This window comes from Haematobia irritans, chromosome 2, assembly GCF_050003625.1.
Source record: "Haematobia irritans isolate KBUSLIRL chromosome 2, ASM5000362v1, whole genome shotgun sequence".
In the NCBI taxonomy this organism is placed as follows: Eukaryota; Metazoa; Arthropoda; class Insecta; order Diptera; family Muscidae; genus Haematobia; species Haematobia irritans.
This window is the reverse complement of record NC_134398.1, coordinates 180,532,682-180,553,634: the sequence shown is the minus strand read 5'-3', so window position 1 is coordinate 180,553,634 and position 20,953 is coordinate 180,532,682. Positions and strand designations below refer to the sequence as shown.

Here is a 20,953-nt window from a genome sequence, read left to right as displayed (position 1 = left end):
TTGTGTGTGTGAAGAATATAACGCAAAATTTCGTACTCAATAAAACTACTTCCAATAAAGTACAGCACGTAACAGTTATGTATTCGACAAAATCAATTTATCCATTAACAACAAATTTATGTACGCATTTTAAAAACTTTGAACAGTAAACAAACTTACATGTAAAGCACCAATGGGATTTATTCAAATTATTTGGTGAATATGTTTGTCATGGGTATAGTTTTTTAACACTGTTATTGACTCCACAGAAGAGATAAGAACACACACACATACAACACAACAAAAATAAGCACATTTTCATAACACACAACACGATCTATACGGTACGAGCATAAAAACCGAACTGTTAGTTTAGTTTTTAGATGATAATAAAATAACCTGTTGAAAAAGTTGAGGAAGCGGATCTTAAACGCATGCAACTCATAGCGATGGCAGGGTTGATAAAGTTTACACTTTTGTGCTTTTTTGATACATTTCGACTACCAAAAGCACCGTGACGCGACCGCAAGCCATTTGGTACTTTTTCATCACAATTACTCTATATAGAGTTCACGTTTAGAACGTTTCTCAGATATCAACTGAACTCTACAAATTATAAATAGCAGACATTGAAGAATTAAACATATTCCCAAATGAGGATATTTTAGTTTTTATTACAGGATCTCAACATTTTTGAGAAGAATATTGTCTATACCACATTCGTTTGGTAGATTTTCTTCATAAATTTTCTATTGAAATAAACTTTTGACAAAATTTTCTATAGAAATAAAATTTCGACAAAATTTTCTATAGAAATAAAAAAATGGATAAAATTTTCTATAGAAATACAATTTTGACAAAATTTTGTATAGAAATAAATTGTTGACAAAATTTTCTATAAGAATAAAATTTTTTCTATAGAAATAAAATTTTGACAAAATTTCCTATAAAATAAAAATTGGAAAAAATTTTCTATGGAAATAAAATTTTGACAACATTTTCTATGGGAATAAAATTTTGATAAAAATTCCTATAGAAATAAATTGTTGACAACATTTTCTATGGGAATAAAATTTTGACAAAATTTCCTATAGAATTAAATTGTTGACAAAATTTTATATAGAAATACAATTTTCAAACATCAATTTAATAATATATTGACAAAATTTTTTATAGAAATAAAATTTTGACGAAATTTTTTATAGAAATAAAATTTTGACAAAATTTTCTATAGAAATAAAATTTTGACAAAATTTTCTATAGAAATAAAATTTTGACAAAATTTTCTATAGAAATAAAAAAATGGACAAAACTTTCTATAGAAATACAATTTTGACAAAATTTTGTATAGAAATAAATTGTTGACAAAATTTTCTATAAGAATAAAATTTTTTATATTACATGTTAGCCTGATACCGAAACAGGCAATTGACGTCCAAATGCATTATATCTAATTATACAATTATTTTTCGAGCTTTATGGACAGATATAGATTAAGGAACATGGTTAATAGAGCCATTGAAAAGAAAACGCCAGATACCAATCTATACACGCCTGGACTGTACATGTTTCGGTTCGGGCGAATGAACCTTTCCACAGCCTTTAGTATAGATCTGGCTGGGAGAGATAACTCAATTTTGGGCCCTTTATGCTAACTCCTTATGGAGAAAACATTTGGGAAATTTCCTCTTACAAATTGAATCATCTTTTCTCCCACTGTACATCATCTTTTCATATAACTTACAAGTCCCTTAATCTTATTTTTATTTCGTTTTGTTACATAGTAATGCAACAACACGAAATTTATTTTTAGAAAGCTAATTTGTTAGAATTCACCTAATGTTCCTTAATCTATATCTGTCCATGTTTAAGTTCAAATTCGTAAGGTCAAAATTTATTCGTTAGATGGGGACTTAAAATCTTGTAAAATAACAATTTCCCCCTCGTTAGGAAATGTACCCTAAGCTCTGGATGCAGCTCTGTGCTTTCAGCACAATTCGTTACATTTTTCTAACGAGTCGCGCCATTACCGTCTTGCGGCGTCTAACTTTTATTATTATTGGTTGCTGGATTACGTCCGTCCAACGATTGTTTTGTTAAAAAAGGTAAATAATAATCTCCCAAAAATTCAATAAAATTACGTTTTATTGAAACATCATTGAAAAGAAAAACTAAATCCCTTGTGTTTTTATTTATTTTATTTCTCGGTGCTACGCATTCATTGGTCCAATCGAGCCGGATACTTGCTTACAGCAATTAATAAAGGGTTTTCTTTTTCTTTTCCAAAGGAAAGTGCTGATATTGTGAAGCAACAACAAAAAAGCAGCCAGTTTGCAGCCATATTTGTGGAGAATTTAAATTGAAAATTTATTTAAATAATTATATATCAACACACAGGTGCGTATGTCAGTGTTTTATTAAAATAATTGAGCAAATCGCGAGTGTTTTAAATTTAAACCGCGGTCGTTTTACAACATTGATTCAATTATTTCGTTTTGCCGACGGCAAATTGCATTTCTAAAAACACACATTCGTTGCTACATACGTACGCACATTTCTTTCGTTTGTTTAATTTCGTTTTGTTAAATGATATTCAAGTGAAAGAATAATCAAAATAAAAAGTGAAAAATCTATTGTATATATTGGTGTTGTGTGGTGAATTTAAACGTTGACAGTGCTTATTTACTTCAAAACATTATTTGCAATTACGTTGCCTTTATCTTGAAGTAAATAAAACAATAACAAAATACACGCAGACTCCAAAGGCTCTGTTGGTCGTATTACTATTGTAAACAAACATCAATCGTCACTGCAGTCAACGTTTGAATTACATACCTACGTATGATCAGTGATACACACACGTATATACATACATATTTTTTTTGAGCTGTGTTTCTTTGGTTTATTTGTTAACCCTCACGGGGCCGCGAGTCGTAAATATTTTGAGGAAAATTATAAAAATTTTTGAAATTGAGTTTTTTGGGTTTTCGTGTTGTATGACCCATTAGCGTTACGCGCATTAGTAAAAATTATCGTTTTGGTCACTGTGCACCCTACAGGCGGTCCGGTACGATCGTATAATTTTTATTTTATCGTATATATTACGTATATATATTTTTATTTCTATATTTTTTATTATTTGTGATTTTGAATTTTTTTTGGGGAGATTATCTGGCGTGGAAGTGTAGAGGTGTATTTTACAGTCCGTGCACCCTACATTTGGTCTTACAGACATTTTTTTATAATTTCTTATAATTTGTTGAATTTTTTGATCATCTGGATTTCGTGTGTGAAGTTTTGATACAAATTGGCGGCAGTCAGTATTCTTCGGTACACTGAGCGTAATTTTCGTAAATTCATTCATACACTGAGAGAAATAGTTCGAAGATTTTAGTAGAATTTTGAGATTTTTAGAATTTGACTTGAATAATTTGCCTATTTTTTGTACAAGGGGAAAATATTTTGTGATTCGGTACACTGAACGAAAATTAATTGTTTCTACACTGAGAGGAAAATAGTCCAATATTTTACAAATTGTTTGAAATTTTTGATTTTAAGTTTTGAAGTGGTTGTTTTACGAACAATTGTTTACACTTCAAGAAATTTTGTGGTAATTTTGGTGCAGTGTGAGAATTTATACAGATACACTGAAAGAAAAATTTTGTACATTTTTGTTTTTGCATTTTTGGGCATTTTGTGCAAATTTATTGATTTTTCGGCCAGTTTTCGCTGTCGATAAGTGCGTGTTCACATACTTTACGAGTTTTTGTGAATTTTTGTGACGCTAAATTATTTTCAATATGCCAGTTAATACATTCGCGCGATTCATTAGAGCCGCTGATGCGGTTGTGAAGTTTGGGACACGGGTTAGCTCTTTGAAGGAGGAGAATTTAGATGTTTATTCTCTAAGGGCTCAGGTCGAAGAGGCGAAATCACTATGGGCGAAAGTGAAAGAGAGGTATGAGGAGTGTTTAGACGATCTTCAGGAAGAGTCGGATAAGGGAACGGTAGAATCTGCTGACGGCAAGTATGAGGCAACTTATGATGCCTATATTCGTATTGTTTCCTCTATCGAAAGGAAGATAGACGGTCTAAAAGCCGTTCCTAGGGCGTCAACTCCTATACAGCAGGCCGATGTGGCAGATATTTCTGCTCGTTCTGGTAATGTGGATGTATCGGGAAATTCTCTTTTGTTAGGTGTTGACCATGGTGCGGTCCATAGTTTGGCTTTACCACCATGCGATATTGAGGTTTTCGATGGTGACTTTCAGTCTTGGCCAACATTTCGGGATTTGTTTACTGCTGTTTATGTAAAAAATTCCCGTCTGAGTGATATTGAGCGCTTGTGTCATTTGCTCAAAAAGACTAGTGGCGACGCCCGTGAAGTTGTAAGAAGATTTCCTCTCACTGATAGGAGTTTCGAGTTAGCTTGGAGGACGTTAAAGGAAACTTATGACAACTTGAGAATTTTAGTCAGCAATCAGTTGAAGCTTCTTTTTGACCTTCCGGTCTTAGACACCGAGACAAGTTCTGGGTTGAAGAACTTGCAGCGTGGTATAAATGCATGTATTTCGGCGATGGCTGTGAATAACGTTCCTACGAACGATTGGGATCCGATTTTGATATATTTGTGTGTGCAACGTCTACCGAAGATTAGTGTTACTTTGTGGGAACAGGGTATAAGTGATAAGTCTGCGTTGTCGTCTTGGGTGGACATGGATCGTTTTCTTACGGAAAGGATTCAGACACTCACGTGTCTGCGCGATTTGAAGGGTATCGATGCTTCGAGGAGAACTGATGGCAGGAAACTGCGAACGCATTTTACGAATGCAGCTCCGAAATCTTCGCCATCTAGGTCGCGTAATTCGCAATACACTTCTCATTCTTCTAGAGATTCCGTCGATAAGATGTGTGTTCTTTGTCCACGACAAAGCCATCATCTTCGTGTTTGTCCGAAATTTAGGAATCTTTCTGTGAATGATCGGTTGACTGCTGTGAAACGGTACCGCTGTTGTTTCAATTGTCTATCTCGTAGACATGACGTTAACAACTGTGCTACATCTCGCAGTTGTGAGAAGTGTCAAGGAAGGCATCATACTTTGCTTCATCGCGATTCTTCCCATTCTACGAATGTGGCGACTACGTCTTCGACGGTTTCGGCCGCTCGTCCTACGGATTCTAGCGGTTTGATTGACCCGCAGCCTTCCACTTCGTCTGGAATCGTGTCTGGCACTTCGGCCAGGCAAGTATTTCATGTTTCCCAGAACAGGTCGGTACTATTAGGGACGGCTATGGTGAACATCGTTCATCAGGGTATGACGTACCCAGCTCGGGCTCTTATTGACCCAGCATCGGAAGCCTCCTTTATTACCGAAAAAATGCAAAAGTTGCTTAGGATTTCGATAACGAGTGCGACGTCTTCGATATCGGGCGTGAATCAATCGGTTTCGATAACTTCTCGAGGTATTTGCCCTCTGAGTATAGGGTCACCCATAGATGGATCGGTCTTGGTAGAGGCGACTGCGTTGGTCCTGCCTAGGATTTCTGGGAATTTACCGTCTTTCCAAGTGAGTCGGAATTATATGTCACGTTTGCCGAATTTGCGTTTAGCTGATCCTAATCTGTTCGATAGTCGTCCGGTTGATCTATTGTTGGGGGCAGACGTGTATCCCAGAATTATATTACAGGGGGTTCGGTCTGGTATTTTAGGGTCGTTGATTGCTCAACAGACAGTCTTCGGCTGGCTCATTACTGGTTCAATTCCCACTCCTAATGTGACGGTTTTTTCAACGACTGTTGAATTTATGGAAGAAGATGGTCTTGACAAGACTCTTCTTCGGTTTTGGGAATTAGGGGACTTACCAAGACGGGCAATTTGTTCTCCCGCAGATAAATTTTGTGAGGAAAATTTTAAGAATACCACATATAGGGATTCCGATGGAAGATACGTAGTGACTCTTCCGATAAAACCCGAATTAAAGGGACACGTCTTGCTTGGACATTCGCGGACAAGTTGTTTGAAGCAATTTATTCGTGGTGAGGCTTCGCTTTTACGAAAGCCTGAAACGAAATTAATGTATGACGGGGTGATTAAAGAATATTTGGACTTGCGACATATGAGACCAGTGTCGTCGACTTCTCCTGCAGATCAAACTGTGTGTTATTTGCCACACCACCCGGTAATCAATCCGGACAAATTGACGTCCAAACTTCGAGTTGTCTTTAATGCTTCGCATAAGACCTCAAATGGTAAAAGTCTGAACGACATTCTTTATGTGGGACCCACATTACAATTGGAATTGGTTCATTTGATTTTGAGGTGGAGATTTTTCAAATACGTTTTTAATTGCGACATCACACAGATGTACCGCCAAATTAGGGTAAATTCGGCCCATACTTCTCTGCAGCGAATTGTCTTTAGGGACTCCCCACAAAAAGATGTACAAGACTATGAGCTGCAGACCGTGACATTTGGAGTGAATTGTGCTCCCTATTTAGCCATACGGACGTTATTGCAATTGGCCGATGACTCCGAAGATGAATATCCCCACGCGGCACATATTCTACGAAGGTGCATGTACGTGGATGATGTTTTGACAGGATACCATGACGTGGATACTGCTGTTGAATCTAGGGACCAATTGATTAGAGTACTATCATCGGCAAAGTTCGAACTGAGGAAGTGGACTTCTAATGAGCTAGCCATTTTAGAATCGCTTCCGGCTGACCATTTGGTTGACGCCAAATTACTGGCATTTGTTGAGGCCAGTAGTTCGAAACCGTTGGGCATTAGGTGGAATGCGCAGTTAGACTTGTTTTATTTTGAGATGAAACCGATTGAGCAAAAATCTCGGTTTACGAAGAGAGAGGTTTTATCGGCTATAGCTAGGCTATTTGACCCTGTTGGCTGGCTGGGGCCAGTTATTATAGTGGCGAAGATAATTATGCAACAGGTTTGGTTGGATAAGATAGGATGGGACGAGTCTCTTCCGTTACAAACTGAGCGACAATGGCGAAAGTTTGTCGAGACCTATCAGGATGTGAATCACGTTCGTATTCCTCGATGGGTCAATTACTCCACAGACTGTGAGGTAGAATTACATGTTTTTTCCGACGCCTCGGAAAAAGCATACGCGGGGGTAGTATATGTTCGTGTGGTTACGCCGCAGGGACATATCTTCACCCATTTGCTATCTTGTAAGACTAAGGTAGCCCCCATCAAATCTATATCTTTGCCACGTTTGGAGCTTTGTGGGGCAGTTTTGGCCTCAGAACTTTACAAGTCTATAGCCAGGGAGTTAGATATTGAATTTCGACGTGTTTATTGTTGGACGGATTCTACGATCGTCCGCTCTTGGCTTCGAAAGACGCCATCTACGTGGTCTACTTTCGTTGCGAATCGCGTATGTAGGATTCAGGAGAATACTGGGGGACAGAATTGGTACCATGTTCGTTCTGAGGACAATCCGGCCGACTTGGGAAGTCGCGGAGTGTCGCCTGCAGAGTTGGCAGTTTCAACGCTTTGGTGGCATGGACCAGAGTGGCTGTGCTCAGCTAGTTCTCAGTGGGATATTAGTGATTTGACCCCTCTTGAGACTGACGTTGAGGTACGGGCGGTCAAGACTCACGCATCGTTTTTTACGAACTATGAGGACATTTTAGAGGGATTTTCTTCGTTAGATAGGGCTCTACGAGTCATCGCGTATATATTTAGGTTTTATCAAAGGACCCATTATTCACATGCTAGTCGAAATGTGTATCACGACACGACGTTGACGGCAACCGAATTAAAGGCAGTGAGATTACGTCTAGCTGTTCTTTCTCAAAGGGCTCATTATCCAGATGAGTACGGTTGTTTGATGGAAAAGAAACCGTTAGGTTCCAGGAGTTCGTTGTTGTCATTGAATCCATTCCTGGATGAGGAGGGGGTTATGAGGTTGAATGGTCGTTTGAGTAGGTGTCCTACCCTTTCGTATAGTGAGCGACATCCAATTATAGTGCCGTATAATAGTAGATTCGCTAGGTTACTGGTGAAATATGTTCACGACATATCTATTCACGGAGGAAACCAGTTGGTTCTACGTCTTATTCGGATTGAGTATTGGATTCCTCGTTTAACATCTTTGATTAGATCGACTATTAACCGGTGTAAACGGTGTCTGTTGGATAGGAAGAAGTCTTGTACGCAGATCATGGCGGCTCTCCCACCGGAGAGAACTGTACTTACCAGACCGTTTACTACGACTGGCGTTGATTTTGCGGGGCCTTTCGAAATTAAGTCATTTATAGGGCGCGCATGTAAGATAACAAAGGGTTATGTTTGCGTTTTTGTATGCTTTTCGACGAAGGCCATACACTTGGAAGCCACATCAGACTTGTCTACGACAACATTTCTGGCTGCCTTTCACAGATTTATATCTCGGCGTGGTTGTCCCAAGACCATTTTTTCGGATAATGGTACAAATTTTGTAGGCGCTTCACGCGAAATGGAAAAAGAATTGAGAAGTGTTCTTAAGGAGGGACGTGATAAGGTGTGTTCCGCATACCAGTTTCAGCAGCTTTCCTGGCAGTTTATCCCTGCCGGGGCGCCACATATGGGTGGTCTCTGGGAAGCTGCTGTCAAAAGCTTCAAGACGCATTTTAGGAAACATGCATCTGGATTCAAATATACATTTGAAGAGTTTTCGACTGTTCTTTCGAGAATTGAGGCTTGTTTAAATTCTAGGCCGTTGTGCCCGATGAGTGAAAGTTCTCAAGAGTTGGTGGCACTTACGCCCGGCCATTTTTTGGTAGGATCTCCGATCTTGGCGCCTCCTGAACAGTTAGAGGAGGAATCACCACTTCATTTGGTGCATCGATTTAGGAAAATGAAGGCGCTGTCGCAACAGTTCTGCTTACGGTGGAAAGATGAATATTTGAAAGGCTTACAGAAAAGGTATAAATGGAAATTTCCGCAGCGTGATATCGAAGTAGGGGACTTGGTAGTAATTCGTGATGAACAATTGCCTCCTACATCGTGGAAGTTAGGTCGTGTGGATGACGTCCACCCGGGATCTGACGGTCGCGTTAGAGTTGCTGACGTGAGAACGGCAAACGGTGTTGTAAGACGACCGGTGGTAAAATTGGTCATACTGACCGAATAGTTTTCGATCGATCATATAGTAAGCGTCATCTTTCTTTTCGCAGTACAATGGAAAATATGAGGGAAATTGTTAAGACTCTCCCTGACTACGAGGATGACGTCCCGATGTCCGATGAGGAAAAAGAGATTTTAGAAAATAATGTTGCACCGGTTCTTCGCGAGCCGTTACCAGCCATCGAGCAGGTCCCTGACGTCGGGATGACCCCAGTCGTCGCCTCTTCACAAGGGGTAGTACCGACGCAGAAAGTTGTCCCTCCGTCGGGGGCTGATACGGCTCCCGCTGACGTATCCGCAACCAACGTAGCCAAACCATCGTCATCCCCTACGGGGACTGCCCAAAAGAATTCAGGTGCGAATAAAAGAGTGCACTCGAATGTCTGTGTGTTGTGTAGGCGAAGTCACAATCTCAGGTCGTGTCGCAAATTTTTGAACATGCGTTTGGAGCAACGATTGCGCACTGTAGTGTTGCATCGGGTATGTTCAAACTGTCTGGGCAGGTCTCACATGCGATAGACCTGCAATAGTCGCGAGAGGTGCCGCGAATGTGGAGATAGCCACCATACGCTGCTACATTCATTTGACCAGCAACAACGTCCTTCCGCTCAAACCTTGTCGACGAGAAAGTCCAAGTCAAGTTCGTCCGTTAACTCGTCCGCGTACTGTATCACGAATACCGCTCCCATATCTGGTCCGATGTTGGTTCTACAACCAACCGTCACGCTTGGTCCCACTATAGTCCTCTTGCTTGTCTTGTCCGATCGTCGAATTCCTGTCCGAGCTGTCCTCGACCCGTGTGCGGGGTATAGTATGATTTGTAGTAGTTTAGCTCTCAGCCTACGGCTTGTCTCAGCGATGACGTCGCATGACGCATTTTGTCCGCTTGTTGCTGTCTCCCGACACAATGCAGAAAGTAAATTGGTTTTTTCTGCCCGGGTAACAGACCTGACCCGTGTTGTCACCCCATCGTCGTCGGCTCCAGATACGATACGGGAACATTTCGAGTGTCTCCAGCTGGCCGACCCAAGGTTTTACCGTCCTTCCGGGGTGGGGTTGGTTCTAGGGCCCGATGTCTACGCACGGGTTCTAAAGACACAAATATGTTCGAGTCCTGGATTCCCATTGGCGCAGCTAACGATGTTTGGCTGGATAGTGTCAGGTCAATGCCAACCATAAGTGTCGTAGGTCATCCTGGCCAATAACCCAGACACTTCAGACCCTCCGGGTCAACGGCTCTACGAGCATTTAGTTAAGAATTCATGAAGTTTGAAAAAATTTAAAGAACTAATAAAAAAAAAATTGCTCAATTTGAAAATGATACTGACAACGCATTTTATATTTATTTTGATATCAATATATTGTACATATGTAATATTCTATGAATTAATGAATTTCAATTACAACATAGCTGGATGTTGCAAGGCGGGCGGAATGTTTAAGTTCAAATTCGTATGGTCAAAATTTATTCGTTAGATGGGGACTTAAAATATTGTAAAATGATAATTTCCCCCTCGTTAGAAAATGTACCCTAAGCTCTGGATGCAGCTCTGTGCTTTCAGCACAATTCGTTACATTTCTCTAACGAGTCGCGCCATCACTGTCTTGCGGCGTCTAAGCTTTTGTTATTATTCGTTACTGGATTACGTCCGTCCAACGATTGTTTTGTAAAAGGTAAATAATAATCTCCCAAAAATTCAATAAAATTACGTTTTATTGAAACATCATTGAAAAGAAAAACTAAATCCCTTGTGTTTTTATTTATTTTATTTCTCGGTGCTACGCATTCAGTCCATAAAGCTCGAAAAATAATTGTATAATTAGATAAAATTTTTTCTATAGAAATAAAATGTTGACAAAATTTCCTATAAAATAAAAATTGGAAAAAATTTTCTATGGAAATAAAATTTTGACAAAATTTTCTATGGGAATAAAATTTTGATAAAAATTCCTATAGAAATAAATTGTTGACAACATTTTCTATGGGAATAAAATTTTGACAAAATTTTATATAGAAATACAATTTTCAAACATCAATATAATAATATATTGACAACATTTTCTATGGATATAAAATTTTGACAAAATTTCCTATAGAAATACAATTTTGACAAAATTTTCTATAGAAATAAAATTTTGACGAAATTTTCTATAGAAATAAAATTTTGACAAAATTTTCTATAGAAATAAAATTTTGACAAAATTTTCTATAGAAATAAAATTTTGACAAAATTTTCTATAAAAATAACATTTTGACAAAATTTTCTATAGAAATAAAATTTTTACAAAATTTTCTATAGAAATAAAATTTTGCAAAATAATACTTCTTTTTTAGAAAAATTAAAAAAAGTTGTATAGTTTTATAATAGTCTTTAAATTTGATATTATATAATTTTGGCACCTTTTGATTTCGAAAAGTACATTTTTAATACATTTTTAGAACTTTTTCGGCAACATCACTTATCATCCCTGATTGATGGTAACGGAAGCTCTCTCAATGTTTTCTTTTCTTATCGAAAGAGAAAATAAAGATGAGCTCTAGTTTTCTCACTCGCGTTTTTGATTTCTGTTCTCTTTTATAATGCACATCAAATTCGAAGATGGGTTATTTTTATTTTATTACATTCTTTTATTTTATTACATTTTACGATTTTTAATTCGAGAATGACGATATTAGCTCCGTTAAAAAATTTTACTGGTAATCGTTCCCACCGAAAAAAACAATATGTTTTTTCAGCTAATTTTTGAGCAAAAATTCAAACACTGGATGGAAGTTTGCCCACGAGACTGAATAGGATTGGCTTAATAAGCGAAGATATTGGGGTCTGGACCCGGAGGCTACGTAAGACAACTAGAATTTTCTGGGACAGTGTAGAAAATTTTATTTCTATAGAAATTGTAAGAGTGAAAAAGCGCCGCAGGCGAAATTTTTTTCAAAAAATCGCGCGATTTTTTTGAAAAATTTGTTCATTTTTCTTTTTTTTCACACCGGATATGGATCCGGTTAATATGTCTAATCGTAGGAAAATGAAAGTGGCGCAGGAAAAAAACGTTTTCAAAAAAATCGCGCGATTTTTTAGAAAAAATTTTTTATTTTTCTTTATTTTTAGCAGCTTGACTTTGACCTTGACGGATAGGTAGAAGTGTTAGCTACACAATGCAATCGGTTATTTAGTACCTTTTCATAGAGTATTTTTTGAGATATTAACTTATTTGCAAAAAAACGGTTCCTGTACAGCTGGAACGGATGTAGCTGATATAACGGTTCATACATCATTTTAAAGGTCTCCTCAAAACCTTTCTAGTGATGTACATTTCAATGTAGTCGGTTTTAGAATGAACCGGTTTTATTAATAATTTTTAACTTACACTTTAGAACCGAATAACCGCTTATCCGGTTACGACCGCCAGGAAAAAAAGTTATCGTTGTAATCTACTCATAGAGTACTACCATCTATGAAGTTTTGAAAAAAATCTGAGAGGTATAGCTAAACTAGAGTTTAGCCGTCAATATTTTATTTCTATAGACAATTTTGTCAAAATTTTATGTTTATAGACAATTTTGTCAAAATATTATTTCTATTGAAAATTTTGTCAAAATATTATTTCTATCGAAAATTTTGTCAAAATTTTATGTTTATAGACAATTTTGTCAAAATTTTATTTCTATTGAAAATTTTGTCAAAATTTTATTTCTATAGAAAATTTTGTCAAAATTTTATTTCTATAGAAAATTTTGTCAAAATTTTATTTCTATAGAAAATTTTGTCAGCATTTTATTTCTATAGAAAATTTTGTCAACATTTTATTTCTATAGAAAATTTTGTCAACATTTATTTTTATAGACAATTTTTGTCGAGATTTTGACAATTTTTATAGAGATTGTTAATCATTTCAATGAGTTGTTGTAGGATTCATCATTCCATTGTTATCAACGGCGTGATTTGAAAAGTTTTAAAAGCACAAATACCGGGTAATTCAAAATAAAACCTCTTGTTGGAAAGACCATAACAATCGCATGCCACTCTATAAACTTTCCGATAGAAAACAAATTACAAACAAATACAAATTTATATCAATACATAATTTATTTTCCTTTTTGATTACTTTTAGAATTAAAATTAAATTATAAATACAATTAAAACAAAAATCCTCAAACTATAACCTTCGATATACAAACATTCTGGTGTAAATTAGAAAATTACAAATAACAATATTGATTTAAAAATATGGCATGGAAAAACTGTTATCGTAATGATTAAAATAGGATTGAAAAAAATGAACGAAGTTTATCAAAAGTATATAAATAAAATATAATGAAATATGATGGTGGTAGGATGTTGTAAGGAACGGGTTTTACATGATTTTATGTTAATAGATTTTTCGATTGATTTTGGAAAAAAATTGCTTATGCAAATTGTAAAAAGTTGGGTCTCATTTGATATATCTTTGTTGTGGTTCCATTGATGTTGATTTGTTTGAGCTTCTCGGATTCTGTTGTTTTTTCACCTTAGGAGATCATCCCAATTATTGGTTGATTGATTTTAATTCTACTTCTCTGGACCTTCAACACCAGCCTGATTCATTAGGTCGGCGATACTTTTTTCTAAATCATCTATCCGATTCCCCATGTCATCGATGCGTGTTATTATTTGATCGGACATTGTTTGAAATTTATCCTGGACATTTTGTAAAAGATTTTGAACCTGAAAAAATAAGGAGAATAGAGTGATTTTAGTAATGAAGATAAAGTAAGAAGCTAGTGGGTAAGGTCGTAAGTTCGGCCAGGCCGAATCTTACTAAAGACTGTCATTACTTGGGTTGTGATAATACTTTCCGATGGCAAAGTATCTTAAACTTCTTAACAATATCTTCTAAATTGTATGGAGTCTATGTTAGACAAAAAAGAATAAATAACTATATAAGTCAATTCAGTTAATTATGAACCGATATGAACAAATTTCGAAGGGCAATTAGAGAGCCAAATTCCAACCACAACGGATGAAATTTTTTTCTCGATGAGGCCCTAGAAGTCAAATTTGGGGGGTTGGACCATTTATGCAAGGTAGTTACCAAAGATTATAAATTGTAGGAAAATAGGAAATTAGCTACTGAGGAGATCGAACCATTTACCAGATTAGTTTAATACTCGAACCAAACGCGTATGCGACAAGTATTGACATAGCATTAAAATGCAAATAAAAAGAAATTAAGTGCACGAAATACATTTCCATAAAGGGTAAATTTGTTTGTTGTTGCCTAAAATTTAACATTGTTTCATTAAGAAAATTAAATTTTTCATTTAAAAAATAAAAACGAAAAACAACTAAAATTTTACAAACATGTATTGAACTAATCTGGTAAATGCAACGTTTGGTATGACGCAAGTCAATTTCCTATCTTCCTCAAATCTACAATCTTTGGTAGTTACAAGCCACATGTTGCCATCACTTACTAACATTCAACCAAATCGGTTCTAAGCAAACCTTCGCCTGTTTGTTCTTTTTTTTTTAAACTAGACGTATTGCAATCAAACGACTAGAAGAACGCCGAACAGTCAATTCAGAGTGGTACGCAGCCATTTTTTGCCTTCCAAGAAATCACGAAATCCCAACGCCGAAGACGGATCACGACAATGCAAACTCTCACGCCTCTGCTTAAACATCACAATTTTGAGCACACACATTTTGAGCATCGATTTGATGGGTCATCCGCCGTATAGTCCTGACTTGGCACCGAATGATTTCTTTTTAAATGTGAGCTGAACGTCGACGTCTGAACATGCAGTTGATGCCTTCAGAATGCATGTTTTGGGGATACCTCAAACAGAGTGGCAAAAGTGCTTCGACAATTAGTTTAAACGCATGCAAAGAGTATAGATCTTAATGGAGAATATTTTGAAACACAATAAAGCGATTTCCGATTATTATGTCTTTTTTTTATACCCTCCACCATGTCCGTCCGTCCGTCTGTTGAAATCACTCTAACTTCCGAACGAAACAATCTTTCGACTTGAAACTTGTCCTAAGTAGTTGTTATTGATGTAGGTCAGATGGTATTGCAAATGGGCCATATCGGACCACTTTTACGTATAGCCCCCATATAAATCGATTCCCCGATTTGGCTTGCGGAGCCTAAAAGAGAAGCAAATTTCATCCGATCCGGCTGAAATTTGGTACATGGTGTTAGTATATGGTCTCTAACAACCATGCAAACATCGGTCCATAATTATATATAGCCCCATATAAACCGATCCCCAGGTTTGACCTCCGGAGCCTCAGGGATGAGCAAAATTCATCCGATTCGGTTGAAATTTGGTACGTGGTGTAAGTATATGGTATCTAACAACCATGTAGGAATTGGTCCATAATTATATGTAGCCCCCATATAAACCGATCCCAAGATTTGACCTCCTGAGTCGCTTGGTAGAGCAAAGTTCACCCGATCTGGCTGAAATTTGGTACGTGGTGTTAGTATATGGTATTTAACAACCATGAAAAAATTGGTCCATACCGGTCTTAATTATTACGTTGCGCTAATATATGGCCGCTAACAACCATATCTAAATTAGTCCATATCGGTCTATAGTTATATATAGACGATCTCCAAAAATAATCTACCAACATTTTATTTCTATAGAAAATTTTGTCAAAATTTTATTACTATAGAAAATTTTCCCAAAATTGTATTATTATAAAAAATTTTGTCAAGATTTTATTTTTTTGGAAAATTTTGTCAAAATTTTATCTCTATAGAAAATTTTTGTCAAGATTTTATTTCTATAGAAAATTTTGTCAAAATTTTATTGCTAAAGAAAATTTTGTCAAAACTTTACTATTATAGAAAATTTTGCCAAAATTTTATTTCTATAGAAAATTTTGTCAACATTTTATTTCTTTAGAAAATTTTATCAAACTGAATTATATACGTATTTATTCGGTTTTTTTTAATACACACCTTGTATTAAAAAAACTAACTTACAATTGAGAAGACGGTGTTAAGAAGATACCTTGCCATCGGCAAGTGTTAGCGCAACCCAAGTAAATGGATTGTGGATGACAGTCTTTAGTACAAGTTTCTATGCAATCCATGGTGGAGGGTACATAAGATTCGGCCTGGCCGAACTTACAGCCGTATATACTTGTATTTCTCTAATCCCGAAATCTCATATACTCTCTTCTGTCTCGCAGAATTCATCCAAACCAACCCATTTGGGTAGTACAAAAATATGTCTTTTACAATGTTGACCAAATGTGCGCGTTTTGTTTGAATATCGCTTATTAGGCTTCTGCCTAGGTTAGTTTAGGTGGCAACCCGATGTATCAGGCTCACTTAGACTATTTAGTCCATTGTAATACCACATTGGTGAACTTCTCTCTTATCACTGAGTGCTGCCCGATTCCATATTAAGCTCAATTACAAGGGACCTCCTTTTTATAGCCGAGTCCGAACGGCGTTCCACATTGCAGTGAAACCATTTAGAGAAGTTTGAAACCCTCAGAAATGTCACCAGCATTACTGAGGTGGGATAATCCACCGCTGAAAAACTTTTTGGTGTTCGGTCGAAGCAGGAATCGAACCCACGACCTTGTGTATGCAAGGCGGGCATACTGACCATTGCACCACGGTGGCTCCCTAGGCTTCTGCCTAGAAAAATCACAATTCGTGTTTTCATGTATTGCAAAATTAGGCGGCACCTTCTCCTCAAAGATGATTGGAAGCACATTACCTGGATCCTAATGAGATATTTCCTTAAGGCTTAAGTATGGAAACCATTTTGTTGGAATATAAGTGAAGTTGAGGCGCATTGCATGTCGCCAAAAATTTAAAAGTTGACTTTCGACTATTCAGCTTTCGCAACATTCGATTTTCCGACTTTTGGCAAACTTTGAAATTCAATTTTTTCCCTTTTTATAAATTTGAAAAATTGTACTTTCGACTTTTAACATTATTTATATGTTGAGAATTAGTAAATGTCACCTTTTCGAACTTTTCCAAATTTTTATTTTCTTTATATTTTCGGACATTTTAAAATTTTCAAAAATTACTTTAAAGATTTTTAAACATTTGATTTTACTTTTCACTATTTTATTGAATTCACAGCATAAAAGGTGCTACATCACATTCCCCTGTTCAATTCAAAATTCGATTTCACACTATCTTCAAAAACCTCAATAAAAATATGAGTGCAATAGCATTAATAATTAATTGGATAAAAGGGCGAAGCAAATGTTTAGCATGTAGATAAACAAAGATGCCTAGAGGCGTTTATTAATTGAAAAGTTTCCGCCCTTTTTGTTTGTAGGACTGTGTTTCCAGTTACTATAACAGTTTTTAACTAATTATTATAGATTTGTTAATAAAAATATTAAATTCTCATATGACTATCAGGAATATTGAATATTTTCACATTTTCCGCGAATACATTCATTGCTCATTGTTGTTGTCGAACATAAACCAGAGGGTGACTGACATTGATAACGTCCGGTAATTTGATACTAATATGCGGCTACATAATAATATACTCACATAAATTGTTAATTCCTGCATATTCTTTGGATCGGCATTGCTATTAAGCGAATAATTTTGGTCCAAGTCACTGTCCATTTCATTTTTCATATCAGTCATGGTTCACGAGATGCTGAATTCTATTCTATGGGTATGTACGAATGAATGTGTGGTGGTGACCAGGAGCTCCTTTGTTTATAAAATATAATAAAACGTAATTTATTATTTCTCTAGTAGATTAATAAAACTTAAAAAAGTAATAATTGGCCACTTTTTTATGGCGAATAATATTCTTCTATCACACAGTATGATGTGGCCAATATTTAATGTCTATTTGCATTTATTATTTTCCGGTATAGAATAAAATCCACAACAGAGGAATAATTATATGGACGACTCGCCGAAAACACAAAATGCAAACACTATTAAAATATTAAAAAGACTTGTGATATACAATAACAAAATACACACGTCTTGTTTGGATCAGAGCCGAATTTGTAATAACATCGGCGCATCGGTTACCAGCTGCTGCCCACACAAGCAGCTGATACAGAGCCGTCAAATAAATTACCAATCATAAACAGGGTTGTTATGGTAACTAAGAATGTAACAACAGGGTGTTTCATATTATTCTTATATTCATCGTTATAGTTGGGCTGATTGCTTTTAAAGGCCGGTATGCACCTCTCGCGAAATTTTCGGTAGCAAAAATTTATTTAAGTCTACAACAAAAAAAACAGGGCTGTGTACACAAATTTTAAACCAGCTAATCGCTTTTAAAAATTGTTAATATATGTTCCAAATATTCCTCAAATAAATTGTTTGTTATTTACAGACCTTTTAAAACTTTTACGCGCATAATGATTGTAATAAATTAAATGTTTGCTGCCAAAATATGCTTTTGACAACCCTGTTATTTTCATTAGAGGTGCGTACCCGCCAAAGATTATCTGAAATAACAAGATGTCTATATGCTTCCTCTTTTTTTCCAATAGAATCATGAGTTTAGGTCCATACATGCATTGCCATACAAGACATAATGACAAATATGGTTTATTTATAATTATATGACGATAAAAATGGCAATTTTAACGGCTAAACTGGAACTTAATACCCACCTTAAGTCGTTAAATCATTAAGATATGTCTAATATGCTCCCTGGTGTTCTTTCTGCGTTAAGTTTTCTACAGTTTTTCTGAGAAAATAGGAATTTTTACTTTACAGTTTTAATTTTGGAAACACGCCCGTAGTAGCGGCCAATTCAAAATGTTTCCCTCTTTTAACTTCTTTATTTGTCAATTGTTGTTTTTTATCTCTTTTTGTTCGTGTTTTTGTCTAAACGAAAAATTTAACAGTCACAAATTATTACACATTATTGGTCCCCCGAACACAGCTATTTATACACATGTCATTGTTACGAATACAATTTTAAAGAGGAATTGGAGAAAATGTTGCAAAGAAACCTTCCAACAAGCAAAATAGATAACGAACGTGTGTGAACCTAAAGTCGTGCACTTTTATCGATTCAAGAACAAGAGGCAATTTGGACATCTTGTTATAATTACAAAGTCTTTGGGGCAGCACCTCTTTAAAATTGTATTCGTAACAATCATGTGTCTAAATAGCTGTGTTCGGGGGACCAATAATGTGTAATAATTTGTGAGGGAAACATTTTGAATTGGCCGCTACTACGGGCGTGTTTCCAAAATTAAAACTGTAAAGTAAAAATTCCTATTTTCTCTGAAAAACTGTAGAAAACTTAACGCAGAAAGAACACCAGGGAGCATAATAGACATATCTTAATGATTTAATGACTTAAGGTGGGTATTAATTTCCAGTTTAGCCGTTAAAATTGCCATTTTTATCGTCATATAATTATAAATAAACCATATTAGTCATTATGTCTTGTATGGCAATGCAATTTGTAAAGATACGGTACCAATAAAGACCCAACAAAATAAAAATAAACACAATTTACTTGATGTAATTTCTTTTGGCATAAATGTTGAATGAAAAAGAGTACAGAAACAGGCCTATTAACCAAATTGAAAATTCTTCATTTTCTTTTCTTTTTTAGATTCGTAACATCATACCCATTTTTTTCCAACTCTCTCATACATGTATGAACCTAATCTCATGAGTCTATTGGAAAAAAGGGGAAGCATATAGACATCTTGTTATTTCGGATAATCTTTGGTTACAAATGTCTCCCATAATTATTAATTAAATCCTTAAGTAAGTTCGCCTACCGACAGTCGCTATCAGTGTGTTCACACGTTTTTGCCGTTATAATGAAAATTAACAGAGTCGTTATCTTTTGGTTTTGTTACAACAGGGTGAGTCATTATTATCGTTATTTTTAAGAGGCAATATTTGAGAACGGTTGCTCTAGGTTACAAGCCTTTGTTTACAAATTAATATTGCATGAATAATTAAACTTGATCATTTCCATACTATATTCATATAATTAATGCAAATAGAAAGAATGCCATGGGAACTAACATTAACCATATTTACTGAGTTTTGCAGAGCTTGCTTGCGTGCCACTTTCGGAGATCTTAAGGTAAATAATTAAGGAAACGTAAATAGAAAGTAATTCAAAGTTATTTTATGATTTTAGACTGATGGTGTTTTCCATTCAAGTTTTTTTTTGTCATTAATACGAAATAAGCCCACTTTGTCCCGCAATATTCCCACCTACAAAAAGCACAAGCCCATATTCACTTTTTTTAACCATCCCCAAACTTCTCCATTGATCAAACAAATAATAAAAAAAAACACCAAGGAAACTTTCAATATCACCTACAGCCATACGTTGTTTTTTCTACCATAGAATGATTCAATTAAAAAGTTTCTTTAGTTTGAAATTTCCCGCCAGCAATACATTCATGTGTGAGTTGTGTTGAGAAAAAATCAGGGGAAAAAATAATGAAAATAATAGTGCACTTGACACTCATTAAAACTTAACAAAGTTCATCATAGATTCGACGACTGACTGCTGCAGTAGCCTTGCCACAAATTAAATGTTTCCATTTGGCAGATAATGAAATGTGTTATCTCTTGAAAGGCAGCTAGGTCGTATGATTTTATGCTGTATCCGGTGCTAACAAAAACGGCTTGTAATTTCACCGCGTATCCTTGCATAAGCATGCAATGTGTATTTGTGGCAACTACCACATACGAGATGCATGAACATACATCGTCATACTGAAGGAATAATGAATGTGCTGCGAATCCATGTTTCCATTTTGGCAGGGGGAAAAAATTCCCTTTAGGTCAACATGTATGTCAACACGAAACGTTATTAGACATTGTACAGTATTTCCGTAG

At 35.9% G+C, this 20,953-nt stretch overlaps 3 protein-coding genes across 7 annotated transcripts; 2 read left to right on the top strand and 1 right to left on the bottom strand.

Annotated features, from left to right (window-relative positions):
* Positions 1–1,850: 1,850 nt before the first annotated feature.
* LOC142226763 (uncharacterized) lies at positions 1,851–10,860 on the top strand. 4 transcript variants are annotated; one of them, XM_075296953.1, is made up of 3 exons: positions 1,851–2,084; positions 2,268–2,376; positions 9,166–10,860. In XM_075296953.1, exon 3 carries the CDS (start codon positions 9,815–9,817, stop codon positions 10,292–10,294), a length of 480 nt encoding a protein of 159 aa, XP_075153068.1. In that variant the 5' UTR covers positions 1,851–2,084; positions 2,268–2,376; positions 9,166–9,814; the 3' UTR covers positions 10,295–10,860. The 4 variants fall into 2 exon arrangements, with proteins under 4 accessions (XP_075153068.1, XP_075153070.1, XP_075153067.1 ...); XM_075296952.1 differs by having other exon boundaries at positions 1,851–2,376.
* Positions 3,780–9,122, top strand: LOC142225177 (uncharacterized). The gene has a single exon (XM_075294955.1). The coding sequence runs from the start codon at positions 3,780–3,782 to the stop codon at positions 9,120–9,122; it is 5,343 nt and encodes a 1,780-aa protein (XP_075151070.1).
* Positions 10,861–13,184: 2,324 nt separating the features above from the next.
* LOC142226764 (uncharacterized) lies at positions 13,185–18,186 on the bottom strand. Of its 2 annotated transcripts, XM_075296957.1 has the most exons (3): positions 18,095–18,186; positions 17,645–17,812; positions 13,185–13,821 (listed from the first exon to the last, which is right to left on the bottom strand). In XM_075296957.1, exons 2-3 carry the CDS (start codon positions 17,741–17,743, stop codon positions 13,666–13,668), a joined length of 255 nt encoding a protein of 84 aa, XP_075153072.1. In that variant the 5' UTR covers positions 17,744–17,812; positions 18,095–18,186; the 3' UTR covers positions 13,185–13,665. The 2 variants fall into 2 exon arrangements, with proteins under 2 accessions (XP_075153072.1, XP_075153071.1); XM_075296956.1 differs by lacking the exon at positions 18,095–18,186 and having other exon boundaries at positions 17,645–18,067.
* Positions 18,187–20,953: the final 2,767 nt, after the last annotated feature.